General features: G+C 32.4%; 1 protein-coding gene across 1 annotated transcript; it reads right to left on the reverse strand.

Moving 5' to 3' along the window:
* Positions 1–10,632: 10,632 nt before the first annotated feature.
* Positions 10,633–12,572, reverse strand: LOC109791078 (protein PSK SIMULATOR 1). The gene has a single exon (XM_020350331.3). The coding sequence runs from the start codon at positions 12,417–12,419 to the stop codon at positions 11,058–11,060; it is 1,362 nt and encodes a 453-aa protein (XP_020205920.1). The 5' UTR covers positions 12,420–12,572; the 3' UTR covers positions 10,633–11,057.
* Between the last annotated feature and the right edge of the window lie 262 nt (positions 12,573–12,834).

Here is a 12,834-nt window from a genome sequence, read left to right on the forward strand (position 1 = left end):
TATATTCATAATCAATATATTATTAGAATTACTGTTCCTTTATTTTAGTTATAGCCCTTAAGGGCATTTTAAAATTTCTCAGATACCAGTTTTTGCTGGTATCAGAGCGGTTTATTACATTATTCACAAAACACTGATAGTGCAACCACACTGCATATCATGCTAAAAATTAAAGAGCACACATCCAAGCATTCACAAACAATGTTATCACAAATTAGTTATCTAAGGTGTATGTAGTCTATGATATCCTCTACATACCCTTAGCATGCTTATGCATGGGGTACGTACCCTTAGCTCTGAAAGAGCATCAACACTTCTGCTACATATATAGGTTGGGAAGTATCCCATATATAGGACTAGCACATTGTAATAAAACGCTTCTGAAGTAGGAAGTTCTCTGAACATTTCAGAAATTTCTAATGAATGTAGCTTAGTTTAAGATTCACATAATGATAAAACACCAAAATACATAACTAATTGTATGCATGAGGGACATCCACTTCATCCAGATTTTCTGTACAAGTTTGGACATTCAACCCCATTAAAAGCTCATTTTATTTTAAAAAAAATACATTTTTAAGGCTTTTAAAAGGAAAAATTTTGGCCAAGATTTCAGTGGAGGCTTTCTCAAAGCATTCTGAAATACACAAAAATATTTATCAGAAATTTAGGGCCACATTTGGTTCCCTTAACCTAATCGTACTATGTAGACTCAACATCATAAATTGTCTATGTATACAACTGGGGTGAAACCAATTGCCACAAATCCAACCAGACATCTATTTTAGATTAGAAATACAAGGAAAGTATTACAACATTCACAACAAGTGCCATCAATGGTAGTCATATAGGATTTTCAATTATTCAAAACATGTAGTAAATAATTCATCACAATTCACACAGGGGTTAGAAACTTAGAATGATACGAGACCAGTGACATTTTAAGGCTAACACATGGAGATATATACAATACCAAGAAAAGGATCTGACTCATTCCATGAAGATCATTCCTAGCAATTTAACCAGTGTGTGTGGAAATTGAATTCTATACTAAAGAAGTTTTCAACAATTAACGCATTCTATTCAAGCAATTGAACTAGAACCCCTTAATAAATTATCTTCGTATAAATCATGCCAAAACAGGGGAAATGTCTTACAGTTCATGCCACATGAATTCCAATTCTTACGTTCATACACAAGTTGCAAACCTTAAATCAGTTGCATTGAAAAAATCGTTAAAAATCGTAGAAAAATCTCATTGAGGTGAGACTACTTGTGTTTGAAAGATAACATAGGGTTATAATGATACCAAAGGGCTTGAGCTAACTCGAAGTGTATCAATACCAGGTCCAAAAACAAGACAGAGTATAGTGTAGGAAAAAAAGTTCAGCATGTGTGTTTACTCTATTCTTAGATATCAACTTTCATATGCTTAACATGCCTTTACTCTTTGCAAAACAAGCATTCCCTCACTCCTTTATGTAAAAAATAAATAACTAAATGATCAAAAATATTTAGAATTAAATTTTATTCTAATAATATTTTTGAATTGATTAATTTAAATAGTAATAACGTTATATAAACTATGCCTATGAAAAAAAATAGTAATAATATTTAATAAGACTGCATCTAATTTAAAAAATAATTTTTTTCAACATTGAGTGAAACTTGTATTGTTTATGCATTAATAAATGAAGATATAAAAAAAATTAATTATTAATACATTTTAAAAGAAGTATCTATTTATAATTAAGACAAAAAAGTATATCGTTTGTTTGTTATATAATGCACCGAAAGGAGTATAATAAAACTAGGGAAAACAATGGTGTCCCATCTCATTGATATTATTACTTTTCCTAAAGTTGATCCCAAAGTGCTTTTTATGCAAACTCGTTCTATTATCAAACATAAAGTCCTGATTCACCAATAAATGTCCAAATATTTTAGAAAATTCAAAATAATTCGAAACCAATTAGATTTGAAAGAAGATATTTAATGATAAAATGCCAAGAAAGGGATTGACCTGGTTCCAATGATGAATCTATGTGAAAGACTGGGGCAATTTAACAATCTTTTACATAATATACATATATATTATATTATATTATAGGTAATATAATGTTTTAAGAAGTAGAAGTAAAATTTTGAATTAAAAAACTTTTAAACAATCAAATTATTCATATTTTATTTTAGTATATTTTAAAATATATGATTATATCAATTTTGATTTATATGAATGAGGGATTAAATTATCTTATATTAATAAATAAAAAATGTATATATGTTCTAAAAGTATGAAATTTATAATCTAATAGTAAGTTGTGAAAAATAATCATTTAATTAAAAATTATTGAACTATAGTACACTTGGTATAGTACAGTCACTATGCAGTAGAAAGTTATAAGAATAATTCAATTATTTTAGGATTCTTATGCAATAATCACCTGATCATTCATGCAATAGATATAGATACAGAGGTAAAAAGCATAAAACAGTTCCTACTTATATGAATGAAAACATAAAGCCTCATTATAGAATTACATATATACTTTGTATATATATACAATATACATAAATTAAGCACTACTATAAACAAAATAGTTCTATGGTCAATCAAGTGTCTATACAATAACCATGTTACATCAAAGTAGCATCACTAAAACTAGGTCATCACCAACCAACTAAGTTATCCAACTAACTATGTCTTACTCTCATACCAAATGTGATCATTACAGTTCAACCACAAGGAAAAGAAAGAGTATGCTTATGAAAGAGTCAAATCTACATAGAGAATTAACTCAATCACTACATCACTTAAGCAATTCACCATTCATCATACATACAATTGATAAGAAATCAATTAACAATTTTTTCATCATATAATTTACCCTAAATATATGATAAAAGTCTAATAAATTCCAAACACAATTTAACAACTCTAAACATAATAGAGCAATAGCTAACAACAAACTAATTATTAAGCAACCAATAATAATTGTTAATCAACAATAATAAATGTGTCGTCATGTATAACAACTAATGGAGATATCCTACAACTAGGATGAACAATCTAAATGACTTGATCCTATCGAATCACAACAACTGGTATAAAACCATAAACAACGACTAATGTTAGGTTAAAAAACTATCTTAGATCCCTCTAATTTTAAAGTTTTTCTGTTAACAAACAAATAGAGTTTTGATCAATAGAAATATTCTCAAAATGACTAAGACAAATCTTCTAATAAAATACAACTCTCACTAAGACGCAACTTTTCAATAAGACGAATTCTCGTATAAGATAAAAGTTTCATTAAGACGATCTTGTTACTTTTGTAACTCAGATGAAGCTTCATCTAAAAAGAAAGATATGCATTTAATCTTTATAATTTATAATCTCTAAAAATGAATGTGACTATGTATGAATGTTTCTATAGTAGATTAAATTCAAAAATGCTCCTTTAGTACCTACACTTCATGAAAAGTAAATATAAAGACATGCTTTGCGTCAGAAAAGGATAAATAGGTCCCTACAAATACAAAAAGCTGCAACTAAAGTTGTTTCAACACTGCACCAATCTAACATACGCATGGTTCTACCTACTTGGTACCTAAAAGGTGATAAGTATCTTCTTTGATCATATAAGAAGTGACAATTTGGTGAAAATATTTAATGCAAACATTTATTACACCCACAAACATTTCTTTCCTCAAGAAGCAAAACATGAAAATAGACGAAACAAGCCATGACTGATAAGCTCAAGAATTCACAATGGTCATCTTCTTTGAAGCACCTATATAAGGAAGCTTAGTAATTCAGATAAAACTTGACACAAGGAGATACAAAGATATAGAGAAAAAGGACAGAAATACAAAGAAATATTACTTCCTCAATCTTTTGTAAATAACTTTGTATTTCATTGGTTGTATAACGTCTCGAAAGGAAGATGAAACAACTTTGTAAACCTTTGTAACTTTGAGCCTAAAGTGACTTTTTATAAAAGAATAGTAAGTATTTGAAGCCTGAAGAGACTTTGTATAAAAAGAATACTTGGGTAATTACTTGAAGAGACAAGTCAAATAACACTTAGGGTTGAGCTAGAAGTGGTTTGGTAAAGAATACTTATATATTAGATAAGATAGTGAAACTTGATTCAGTTAGATTAAAAATTGGATGTAGTCTTGGTGGTTGAGATAAACCAATATAAAAATACCTTGTGTTCATTATGTTTACCTCTTCATCTGCACTTCTTATTGTAACTTTATTACTTCACTATTTTGTAAAAAGTGTGAATTTTTTAGTGATAGTACTCAACCCTCTTTCTAGCATATTTTTTTCTCCACAATTGGCTTGGTGACCAAAAACAATGACTAGTATAAAATTAGAAACAACATCTAACATGGAGGATAGATTGATTTCTTAGGTTTTTCCACTTAATCTAGAAAAGTCTAGTACTACTATCAAGGTAGAATATCTTAGGTGTGAGCTTACCACGACCCTAGCATGCATTAAGTAAGCCTCATATGAGATTGGTCCACTAACTATCCTACAAATACCACACATCTTTTCAATAATCGATTAAGGATTTTAACTGTCAACTCTATACCTTACTTAATTGGTCACTTGATACACGTATGACTTGACTTGACCCTCATACAATTCCACATAAAAGTTAGAGAAGATAGCTTAAAACATTTTCCTATTCAGGAACCAACTACTCACTAAATGGTTCTTACATTGACCTCTTTGAGCAAAACAACTTAAAAACCCCATCAATGGGCTACTTTAGTTTCTAAACAATTTTATTCTCCTATAACTTTTATGTATCTCAATTGAAACATGTATCACAACACCACATGTCCAAACAAGTTAACCAACTTACTTAACTCCAATCAATTATCAACTCAAAATATCACTACAAATCATCCTAGATCATCAATACATAATGAATCATAATCATATACCATCATATGGCATATATAAGTAAGCAATACAACTTAATTATTTCCAACACTTAGAAAAATAAATAATAAGTTTTTGTCTAACAAATCATGCTTGGTGCCATTTTCTTTGCGTTTGACACTATTAAGGAAGAGAGTTTCTGTATCACTCACACATGGTGTCAAACCACTTGTGTTCAACATCGATGAGGCTGACAGTCTCTACGTCAATCACATTTGGCACAACTAAACCCACGCCTGATTTCTTTCAAGCAGAGACCCTTTTCTTGACCCATGTCCAATGCCACTAACTTGTATCTGGCATCTTCCAAAAAGAGAGTCATTATCTCGGTCACGCTTAATGCCTCTCAACTTGTGCCTGATGTTACCTAGTTAGGGAGCTCCTTGAGCAATCACATCTAGCACCTCTCATTATCACGCTTAGTATGACTAAGTTAGAGATCTTTACATTGATCCATGCTTGACGCTACCGATTTTGCATCCAACGTGATCAAGGTAGAGCCCTTAATTTGAGTTACACCCAACACCATGAAGGCGCACCTGACACAATAATGATTTTTACACATAGCAGAATCACCAAATTGGCTCAAACCTATAATTCACCCAGTCCACACAACATGCGATTAAGAATTTAACATATACACAACTCAAACAACTCATTTCCAACATCAAACATCACATGCAACCATAACAAATTCAAGATCATTCAATCTTCTCTTTCAAAATAACTTTTAAGTCAAAATCAAACAATTCAACACTTCATCAAAATTTCACCAAAACAACCAACAATTGATGCATTAAATCATCAAACAATGCAATTCAATTCAAAAATTCACCAATCATAAACTTCTCTTACCTCTAGTGACTCAAAAATCAAAGGAAGAAAAAGAAAACTCAAAGTCTTTAAGGTTGTTGTATGAATTCCTTAACTTGAAAAATCTTGGCTTCCGAAGCTTGAATTTCTTGACTATGTCAACTACTCGACTTAGGGAAGGGTTTATGGAAGTTCTACAAGGTTAGAAACGAAAGAATCTCACTCGAATTCTAGAGTTTCTCTCTTTCTAACTTATCTCTATATTTTTCAATATATGAACTTATGAGATTTACATCTTAAGAAAACCTTATATACATTTTCTTAAGTTAAGCCAACTCAACTCTAGCTAAAACTACCTCACCAAGAACTTAGCTCTCAAGGATTCCTAGACCTTTAAAGCTCTAAAACAACATTAATTACAATAATAGAACAATGTATCATATATTTTATTAATTAATTAACAAGGTAAAATCTCGCAATATTATAGTAAAAGTTACACTAATGTTATTTGATCCATCCACACACACACATTTAGGAGGAATGATCCATATATTTATATCAAGAGTAAGTCCATGTCATTTTCTTCCCAAGTGATATAAGCTTTCTTCCCTTTCATTTCTTTGAAGCTTTTCTTGTTGGATTTTTCCATTTTTCTTTTAAGGATCGGACATTCTAATCTCAAATGTCCCGGTTGATTACATTCATAGCATCTCGGGGTTGAAGAAAATTCTTCTCCTTTCTTCTTTATGTTGAAATTGAATTTTCTTCTATTTCCTCTATTCCTTAGGAATTTGTTGAATCTTTTTACAAAGAGATTGAAATCTTCATTATCATCATCATCATCTTCCACAATGTTGTCATCTTTTTCATTTTCTTCATAAGAGGATGAAGATGCTTTAAGTGCTATACTTTTCTTCTTTTTGTCATTATTTTCATTTTGACTTAGTCTCATCAATTCCATTTCATGCTCTTGAAGTTTTCCAAATAGAGATGCAAGAGGCATTGTTGTTAGATCTTTTGATTCAGCAATTGTAGTCACTTTCGGTTGCCATTCCCTACTCAAACATCTCAAAACTTTGTTAATAAGATCTTCATTAGGAAACACTTTTCCTAGGGATGCAAGATGATTGATTATATGTGTAAATCTCTTTTGCATGTCTTGTATGCTTTCATTTTGATTCATTCTAAATAATTCATATTCATGAGTGAGAGTGTTTATCCTAGATCTTTTCATATCATTAGTGCCTTCATGTGTTACTTCAAGTGTATCCCACATTTCTTTAGCATTTTTACAATTTGAAATTCTAAAATATTCATCAATTCCTAAAGCAGAAGTAATTATATTTTTGGCTTTCAAATTGTATTAAACTTTTCTTCTATCATCATCACTCCATTGATCTTTGGGTAAATCTTTTATTCATCACCTACTACAATAATGGGAAGGAAAGGACCATTTTCAATAGAATCCCATATGTTTAAATCTATGGCTTCTATAAAAATTTGCATCCTAGATTTCCAATAATGATACCCTTCACCATTGAATATTGGAGGTCTATTAATGGAGTTTCCTTCGGAAAATAAAAAATTTGTTGAGGTCATTTCAATTCTTGAAGCTTTTAAGCCTTATACAAGAAATCTGCCTTGATACCACTTGTTGGATCGAGCGCTTACCACTAGGCCAAAAGCTATAGCTGATAGTCAGGGCACAACTCTTTCTACTTAAGAGCGTAGTAGCCCAAGCGCCATGATTCGACAGTGACTTGGCCCATCTAGCCTCCGTCACGGGACAATTGATGCAACCCGCGACACTAATAATATAAGAAGAATTTGTATGTCCTAATCTAGCATGTCATATGTTATTCGAATCAATCACATACACAAGAGTAGATTCATTCATAATTTCTTAAAGATTCAAGGTAAACAGTCCTTGATCACAATACCCCTTTACTAAAAAAAATATTATTCTTAGTCATAATAACAATTTTGTTAGACTCAAAAGAAACTTTAACCCTAACCTTACTTAATAGTGCTACAAAAATTAGATTGACTCTAATAATGGGCACATGCAACACATCACTTAAAGCAAGTGTCTTCTTAGATGTAAGCTTTAGAAAAACCTTTATTTTCCTTAGAATTGGAATAGTACTAGATTCACCAAGGTACATATGTTCTCCATTCTCCACAAAAGTGTGGGAGGTAAACACGTACATTTCTATTTGCACAAATATGTCAGGTATGTTTGCTACCCACTTGCTCAATTTGGTCACGACATTTACTTTAGAAACAACCACAATAATAATATCATCTACTTCAACTAGGTTGGCCCTAAGCTTAGGAGGATGTCGTTTCTCACCACTTTATATATACATTAAGATGCATGATGTCTTAACTTTCCACACAGATAACAATTTAATTTTTCCTTAAAGAATGCAACATTTCATGAGACATTATTATGATGTTTCTTTTTTCTATGTGATTAGATTTGTTATCACACCCTTTTTGAGTTGGTTTATTTTCCATTATATTTGCTTTTACAAATAGTGCCTTCAATCTTACAGCAACATACTCTCTCCTGTTGGTATCTTTTATGATGATATGAGCAATTAGGTTCAATATTGACATTTTCTTGTGTTTGTGTTTTAGTTGTTGTTTATCATCCATGATTCAAAAGCTTTTCAATTAGTAGTTCAAGTACTAACTCATTGGGTGGTGTGATATTTTTAGCCTTCAAATCTTCAAGTAGCTTATGGTACTCGTTGATTTGAACTTTGATGTCTTTGTCTTAACCATGTCCTCAGTAGTATATTTAAGGATGAGAGATTCTCAAATATCTTGCTTTGCTCGTAGAAAAGTGTGACGACATACCTTATTTGCTTGGTTCTAGTCTTCAACATGCTTGGTTGTTCCTTCAGAATCTAGTTTTGGAGTGGTAAGAGCAAACACAACTAAGTACATATTGAGTAAGGTATGTTCCTACTAGCAACGAAAGTTTTGAACAACAAAGACTTTGATTTTGGAGACATCAGCCAATGACTTCACATATGTCAAGGTAGTGACAACAAGAGTGATTAGCGGGTTGAGAATCATATTGTCAACCATTTCTAAGTCCTTTAGATTTTAGTAAAAAAAATAGTTGTGAGCATATGAAATTCTCGAGACGTGCTAAGCATTATCGGCACTATCTTAAAGGACTTATCCGTAGTATCTATGCAAATCTTCCGATATACAATATGAATGTCTCAATTTTCTAACTAAGGTTGTAGAACTAGCAATCAAAAAAGCTCATAACCAGAGTAGAGAGAAGATGTGAGAGAGAGAGGATAGAGTTGTGCTTCTCACTGCACTTTTTTTCTTCACCAGAGAGTGTTATATATAGGAGGCTAGATGCATCACACGAATCAAAAAGCAATTAAAAGAAAATAATGAGTAATAAAGCACCAATAACCAGAAAATAAAAATCATTAAAACGATTTTATGAGTAATGAATTTCTTAAAATGCTACAACTATTACTCTCTTGAAGCTAACCTATCAATTTTCAAAAATAATTAAAAAAATATATTAAAAAGACATAAAAATTGTATAAAAAAAAACTTGTGTACCTCATATTAAACATTTAGAACCAAAATCTCACATTAAAGGGTCAAAAATACATTTAAGTGTAAATAAAATTTATATAATAAAATATTATATTTATAAATATTATTTATTATAAAAATCATTATAAAATATACCTTAATTTAATTTTTATACTTATGTTATATAATGTTAATGTTAATATTAATATATTATGTTAAAATATTAAGTTAAGTTTGGGTTCGTTTTATATTTTCTTAATCTTGATTAAGTCGGAAACAAATAAATGACCTAATAAAAAATTCAAATAAAGATAAAAGTGTACATGAACGGACCCTTATTTATCTCTAAACCTTAATTAATCGCTATAAATAATACTTTTTACATTAGTTATTGATACGAGCGATGTAGAAAATAATTGGCTTAATATTTTAGCCGATGTTAAAACTAAAAAGTATATCTTTTATGTACATAAGTTAAATCTACAACTAAAATAAAAAAGATAAAAATAAAATACACCTATTTAATATCTAGCAGTATATATATAAAATACCTGAGTATATGTTGATAGGATAACATTAATTATACATCCAATATAAAAGGACTATTTTAACCAATATCATATATTTTATGCTTGTTGGTGTATATAACCAAAGGTACTTTGCTACTTTTGTCCAATCATTCAATAATTGCACATGGGAAGCAACGTTATTTCCGCTTGGAATCCAACGGGCAACGGAAACGGAAAATAACGTCTTAGAACGTCACCATATATAATCGTAGAAATTAATGCTAACTAAGGAATCATCTTGATTATTAATAAGATACTACTATACTACCAAATAACGTTGACCTACGTAACTTACATTCTCAACGAACCAACTCAAAAGAGAAAGTGAAAAACTCAACTATTTATCCCTTATTAAAAATATAAACTTAAATATATTTTTAATTTCTCAAATTTAAAATAAATTTATTTTAATTCTTTAAATTTAAATTTAATATTTTTAATTCTTGAAATAAAAAAAATATTTTAATCCTTATATACAACGTATAAAATTAATTAATATTGTATAATTATATTAATCTATCAGTTTTAAATATGTTATTAGTGACTTGAGAGATTAAAATAAAATTTTTAAAAATTATAGAATTAAAATCATAAGTTTTAAAGTTAAGAAAGTAAAATTAAGTTTATTTTAAATTTGATAAATTAAAAATATATTTAAATTAAAATATATTTCACATGATAAAAAAAATTCTTCTAAAACACACAAACAACTTATTTAAAATCTATTTCATTCCATGCTAGCTTCTATATTACAAATAAGGACTAATCATAAATTAATTAATCAAAAAATTAAAAATTAAATTAAATTTCATCAAAAGGGCTACTATTAAGACTACAAAAACCATGCCTAATATAATTTCCTTGCATCATCTTTCCCTTACTCAAGAATTCTCACTATCCATGACCATAAACTGCAATTTAAATTATGCTTGTAACTAGCTAATTTCAAACTTCATATGAGAGATCAACCCTTTCTTTTATTTTTACCACTCAGCAGGAGAAAAATTTGATACGAAATTGTTGAACTTCATCATACTCTTGAGCTTGAATCTTGTATTAATTATGTGAATCAAATGACACAAAATTATTTTATTTTAGTGGGTAGGGTAGGGTTGAGTTAAAGTCTTATATCCATTTCACCTTCTCTCACACCTGTATATGCAACTCAAACCCACCAACACCTCCACAATGGCAGCCTCTGTCTTCTCCAAGTCGGAGTAATGCAGCGTCTGCAGCAGCAGCGCCGTCGTCCTCGTCTCAAACCTCGCCTTCTCCATCAGCCTCTCCGCCCGCCACTGCACGGTGTCGTGGGCCACCGGCAACAGCCACTCCAAAAGCTCCTCCACCGCGTCCCGCCACCCCTCAGCCAGCGCCTCCCCCTCCTCCTCCTCCCTCCGCCACCGCCCCCGCAGCTTCGCCCCCACCTTCCGCCTCACCCCCTCCGGCAGCATCTCATACATCGCCTCCCGCGCCTCCTCCCCCACCGTCGCCGGCGCCCGCAGACACCGCTCCGCAAACAAAACCACCTCCGCGTACCTCGCCGCAAGCCCCGCCCCGCCCACCGTGGACGGCGGCGCCAGCCTCAAAACCCTATTGTTACCACTACTCATTGGCTTATCGAATTCCCCAACGTCATGGTTCAAGAACCGGATCACACCGGTTTTGTTGTTACTACCCTTGGGAATAGGACCCGATCTTGTTACACGCTTGTAAAGTGATTCCTCGTAGAGACAGTTATTTTTCTTGTACAACTCGCGGTGTTCCAAGAGGCAACAACAATTGCTGTCGTTATAGCAGTTGCAATTAGAAATGTAGGCTCCGAACACACAACATAATCTAGCGTAGACAATGCAAATAACCTTAGCCATGATCCCAACTGTTTTGTCCAATGATTGGTTCCATAGTGACACTTCCTTGTAATGCTCCACTTGCTTTCTATGATATCCTATCTGCTCATTCAAATGTTCAAAGTTGTGTTTTCCATAGTTATAGTTATTAGCTTTCCAATGTTGTCTCTTCTTCTCAGAAGTCTCTAACTCTGCCATGTTTTCCATGGCAGAATGCAGACTTCTAGTCGAAGAGACAAATTTTTCCATTTTGGAAATGATCTTAGGAGTGTTACGGGTACTGTAACCTAACTTCCGGAGGTCGATGAGACCGACCTTGTGATCTGCATAGACAAGGTCGAACTGGCTCAGGCTGGGGTCGGAACATTTCCGGCCGAGTCGCGAGACGGTGTCGGCAGCCGTGTCGAGCTCCTCGAGGCGCTCGGCGGCGGCGAGGTTGAGGAGGAAGCACTCATGTTGGGAATTCAAGTATGTGACACCTTTTGTTTTGATCACCTCGGTGCGAAGCTTGGTGATTTCTTCGTCGGAGAGGGAGTGGTAGAGGGAGATGAGGCTGCACATGGTTTTTCCGGCGTCGAAGGCGAGGATGCCAAGGGTATTTGCCTCCGGCACCGCCTTGTGACGCCATGGGGCCATGGTGGCAACGACCATGACTATGAGCTTTGTGTATACTTATGGTTTATGTTGTTTGTTGTTTTTCTTTTCCTCCTTAACTATCTCACTATTTTCTCTTTCTCTCTTTTGGTGTGTGACTATTGACTAATTGGGTATGGACTTGTGAGTTTTGAAGGTTGAGATCTTTGGAAGAAAAGGGTTTATTTATATAGGATGTGGTGGAAGGAAGAATGTTTTGAATATTCCTTAATCCTCATTGAGGACGCGTTTGGACAGTGTAGTGGGGACTGGGAATTCATCATCAGGATAATTAATAAATTAATTAAAAGACATTTTCGATGTACGATTGATTAATTTAATTTATGATATATCCTTTGATTGGGGTTACTACCGCCAAATGCGATATTAAGATATTACAGTTTGTTCTTTGTCGCTAGGTCAATTCTTCCGT

The sequence above is a fragment of the Cajanus cajan genome, chromosome 3, assembly GCF_000230855.2.
Source record: "Cajanus cajan strain Asha chromosome 3, NIPB_CcT2T_4, whole genome shotgun sequence".
Taxonomy (NCBI): Eukaryota; Viridiplantae; Streptophyta; class Magnoliopsida; order Fabales; family Fabaceae; genus Cajanus; species Cajanus cajan.

Coding starts and splice junctions, on each gene's coding strand:
- LOC109791078 (XM_020350331.3), bottom strand. CDS start 12,419: ATGGTCGTTGCCACCATGGCCCCATGGCGTCACAAGGCGGTGCCGGAG.